This window comes from Sciurus vulgaris, assembly GCF_902686455.1.
Source record: "Sciurus vulgaris genome assembly, chromosome: 11".
NCBI lineage: Eukaryota > Metazoa > Chordata > Mammalia > Rodentia > Sciuridae > Sciurus > Sciurus vulgaris.
Window position 1 is genome coordinate 19114163 of NC_136472.1, and position 5088 is coordinate 19119250.

A 5088-nucleotide genomic window follows, 5' to 3' on the forward strand; every position below is an offset into this window, starting at 1 on the left:
TTCACAAAATCATTATACAAGGGATGTGGTACATGCAAATTTAAGTTTCTTTTACTTTTATTCAAAAAATTAACAGAGGTAACATTACAAATGCCAGTATATGTAAATTCAAGGCTGTGTAGACAATCTACTGTTAAAATCACATATTCAGAAATTATATATAAATTTTGAAGAAAGTTAAGCAAGTTCATATGTTAGACCTTTTTAGTTTCTTTTTTTAACAGTATAATGCTTCTTATCAATGACATTGTGTAGGCTATTTTCTGAGAGTAAAGAAAAAAGAAATCAATGTACAGAAAAAAATCATGTAATCATGTTCTGCTTCATGATAACATTTTTCAAGTATGCATAAAAAAGTGATCCCTAATTTATCATTCCTTTATTGACTTCTGTAACAGATTATTAACAAGAACCAAGAATAATGGACAATGGAAATTGCTCAGCACTAAATCAATTCTTTCTCTTGGGAATCACCAATAACCCTCAGATGAAAGTGATTCTATTCCCTGCATTTCTAGTTGTTTATCTCATTATTCTCCTTGCCAATCTTGGAATGATAGTTTTAATCAGAGTGGATTCCCAGCTTCACACTCCAATGTACATTTTTCTGAGCCACCTCTCCTTCTCTGACCTCTGCTATTCCACTGCAGTTGGGCCCAAGATGTTGGTTGACCTTTTGTCCAAGAGCACATCAATTCCCTTTCTTGGCTGTACTCTGCAATTTTTCATCTTCTGTACCTTTACAGATGCTGAGTGCATGCTGCTGGCAGTGATGGCCTTTGATCGGTACAAAGCCATCAGCAGGCCCTTGAGCTATGCAGTGGACATGTCCAGCAGGGTGCGCTCCCTGCTGCTGGCTGGAGTTTACCTGGTGGGGCTGGGAGATGCTTTGATACACACAACATTAACATTCCGCTTATGTTTCTGTGGGTCTAATGAGGTTAATCATTTCTTCTGTGATGTCCCTCCTCTCCTGTTACTGTCTTGCTCTGACACACAGGTCAATGAGTTAGTGATATTTACCATTTTTGGTTTCATTGAACTGAGTACCATCTCCGGAGTCCTGGTCTCTTACTGCTACATCATCTCATCCGTCTTAAAGATCCGCTCTGCTGAGGGGAGGCTCAAAGCTTTCTCCACCTGTGCCTCCCATTTAACTGTAGTTGTGATTTTCCAGGGAACTATGCTCTTCATGTATTTCCGTCCAAGTTCTTCCTACTCTTTAGATCAAGATAAAATGAGCTCACTGTTCTACACCCTTGTGATTCCCATGTTGAACCCTCTGATTTATAGCCTACGGAACAAAGATGTGAAAGTCAGCATTAGAAAACTGAAAAATAAAATTTCGTTTTCTTAAGTATTCTACAAATATATATTTATACAGAAATTCATTATCATTTTGTTTTCTTCCAAACACATAATGTGAGATCATCTCTAGTATCATCATATAATATTTAGTTTATTGAATATCACATACCAATAGTTTCTAGCTTATCAAGTATCCTATACTTCATTATATGTCTTCAATTCAAATATGGTTTTCTTTGGTTTTGGAAAACTTTTCAGCCTGTTTCAGGGTAAGAAAGTGTCATTAGTTTTATGTAGATTTTATGCATTTAATTATTTTAAGAGTTATTGGGGTTTCAATGTGTGTCTTTCACATTACTGTGTGCCTTGATTTTCATGGCAAAATAATTTCCATCTAAATGAGCTATATATTGTATTGGAAATTAGAAACACTAATTAATTTAACTTACAAATAATTCACATTGAACCATAAGACACCATGAAGTCAAAAGTTCAGCTATTTAAAAGCAAATGTCTGAGTCTAGATTTCAATGAAGAAATGGTTCCTTGTAATGGAGAGGTTTAGATTCAGATCTAAGCAATAAGTAAAGAAACAATGGAGGTGTGGTGGGGAGAAGGAAGGATTCCAGATGGAGATGAGAATTAGAGCTTCATAGGTGGCCCGGAAAAGGACTCTAGATAAAAGGAAGTCCAAGATGGAAGGAATATGGAGCCAAGTGCTTTTGATCTGTTTTCCCCTAATATTTAGTGAAGTTGAATATTTTTTTCACATACTTGATAATTTGTATATCTTCTTTAAATAAATGGCTATTCAATCTTCTCTAGAACTTTTTATTCATTTTTTTTCCCTTGTTTTCTGAGTTGTTTGAGTACCAAAGGAGAAATAAATTTGGTATTCTTTTGCATGGTAGGGTTACTGTAGTCAATGATAATAGATTGTGTATTTCAAAATAAGTAGAAGAAAAGATTTTGACTATTGTACAATAAGGAAATCATAAGTTTTTGAGTTAATGTATATGGTAATCACCTTCTTTGAGATATTGGATATAATAGTTTGCTTTTGTTATTATGCAATGTATATATGACTGTTTTGAATTGATGAAATTTTTATTTTTTGTATAAATCTTTTAATTATTAAAAATATAGTATTTCTAAGTAATTATAGGGTGAGCTGCTATTATAATAATTGCAAAACTTCAATGATTAAGAGCAATATTCCATATCTCAGAGTCAAGATTTATTTCACTATGTTCAGTCTATTGAGAAAAATTTCCATGACTCCAGACCACTATGTAAAGATTACAAAAGTGTAAGTAACAATGCATTTTTTCAGTTTTGTGTTTTATGATGTATAGAATAATACATACTAAATACCAGGTAAATCTGTACTTTTTTCCAGTTACCCAGGAAAACAATATTAGGCAGAAGGATAAGTCTATGCATTTCAGAGTAAAGAGCTTTTGACATGATTTAGGACTAAAAGGGTATTGTCTGAATAACTAAAACACATTCCATATGTTACTGATTGTATAGTATTAATTTCAAAAATGGCCATTATCTAACAATGAAAGAAAAGATTTCATTAGAGTTATGTGTTTCAATGTTTCATTTTTCATTATATGACTTGATGTCATATTGTACCCCATAAATTTGTCAATTATGTGTCGAACAACAATAAAATGAAATGAAGAAAAATTGTAAATGAAGGACATCAATAAAGTTCACCTTGTACTGAAATTCTCAACTCTTGTCACTTCCACTCAGCTTTTCTTCCTTTCTTCCTTCCGTGTCTCAGGCCTAGTTAAATGGGTACCATTGTGATTCACAAATAATATTCTCCTAAAGGCATTATTCTTTCCATTGCTATGTTTATTAAATCTTCAACTTCAGGTGAACTGTGAGCATTCTTTGTTGAAGTCACAGCATTGTGACTGAGACACAGAATGAAAACACAGTAAATAATAAAAAATCAATCTGTAGGGTAACATTTGAGTGCTTATTAGATATAAAATTAAAATGAATTGTACTTTGAATAAATAAAATGTACTTTGAATAAATATTGTATAACGTTTTTAAAAACAAATAAAATAATTGCATATTCTAAGTTAGTGAATAAATCCAAATGTGCAAATTAAGTAGAGAGCATTCATCTAAGTACTTAATTGATGCTTAGCTAGTGCATCTGCTTCTGCTTAAGCTTATGTTGTCCAAACAGTAAGAGAATCTTGTTGAGAAAATGCAAATATGGCCACAAGTTGGAAGGATTTTTACAACTCTAAGAAATTGTTAATTATCCATTAAAATTGTGCAATCACATGTGGTAAGCATGAAACAAACAGAAGGAAATTCTAACCCTAACAAGTGTGAAATCTTAGGCTCAACGATAGTTATCTAAAGGTATAAGGAAACCAGTTGATAAGTTATAGTCTTCATCTCCCTGAATTTGACTAATGGAAAATTGTATTGTCACATGATATTGCCAATGACTATGTTTCAGGAATTAAACTACAGGTATGTTCCTCTATTTTGCTATATTTTCTTCAACATTAAAATACCTGAACATAACAATAGCACCTAATGGTAGGTTTGATGTCTGTATAACATAGTGAAAGCACAGATATGTACTGGGGATGGGCTGTATAACTGCATCTATTAGAAAACAACTGCAATAATGCTCAGTGACCGAGGAATGCTGCACATTAATGAAAATGAAATATCACTGCACATAACAGTTTGGAGGAATCTCCTAGGAAAGTTAAAGAACACAGGCATAAAAGAACACAATGTAAATGATTCCTTTTCAATATTAATTTCAAAATTATACAAAACTAACCATCAAATTGTATATCAGCTTTTGTTTGGACTAACAAAAATTCTCTGAAATGCTAACTCCATTCTGGGGTTTTTGGCTCAGCTTTGAAGTACAGAAGTGTTTACATTTCTAAAAATCCCCTTGCTGTGTTTACGATGTTTTTTAAAAATGCATATGTTTCTATTAAACATATAGAGTTTAAAATGTTTATGTGCACATGTATTATAAGATTTTCAGAAAACAAACACTGTTTACTGTTGGGTTTTAGGACTTTGTTACCCCTTTATAAATCTTTAGCAGTTCTGCTACACAAAGCATATTGAAGCTATGCTTGTGAAATTAATAAAGTACAAATCCCTCATATGATATTTCATAAGACAAATATCCTTTAAGTTCACAAGAATGTGCAGTCATGCTTATACAACAGAGATGCTAGCATTCCCAGGCCCTGCTTTTCTGGCTTTGAGCAGCAGAGATCCATGAACCTGATTTTCCTTTGACCACTACCGTGCATTGAACATGTGATAACGGCTCTTGATAAGGCCAGGCAGCCGTCTTAAGAAGGAAGGCCCTTAGAAGTAGACAGTTGCCTATAGTTATATTTAAGGGTACCAGTAATACTAGGAAAGCTGTTTAGGTACAGATGTCTTGTTTTTTATTCTCACTTGTTTTTATTGTTTCAAAATCTACCGTAAGTCTCCTGTTCCTCCCCAAAAAGAAATATTTAAAAAGAGCCGTTCTCTTTTAAAACATAAATTTTGCAGGATAATTCAGATAAATCAATTTTTCACAACATATTGCAGCCTATGCTGTCATTTTAATGGGGAGCGGGAGCTGGGACACATGGCCTGCAGAGATGACTCTGTTTATGAAGTTGGTGTTTGGACCCAGACTGAGCAGAGTGTAGCCTGAGGAAATGAGGCATCCTTGGAGACAGGGGAGCACCTGAGGGGAAAATGAGGAGAGCA

At 33.6% G+C, this 5088-nt stretch overlaps 1 protein-coding gene across 1 annotated transcript; it reads left to right on the plus strand.

Moving 5' to 3' along the window:
* Window positions 1-421: 421 nt before the first annotated feature.
* On the plus strand, window positions 422-1357 carry LOC306638425 (olfactory receptor 5W2-like; the record flags this gene model as incomplete). Its single annotated transcript, XM_079101713.1, has 1 exon — window positions 422-1357. One exon carries the CDS (start codon window positions 422-424, stop codon window positions 1355-1357), a length of 936 nt encoding a protein of 311 aa, XP_078957839.1.
* Between the last annotated feature and the right edge of the window lie 3731 nt (window positions 1358-5088).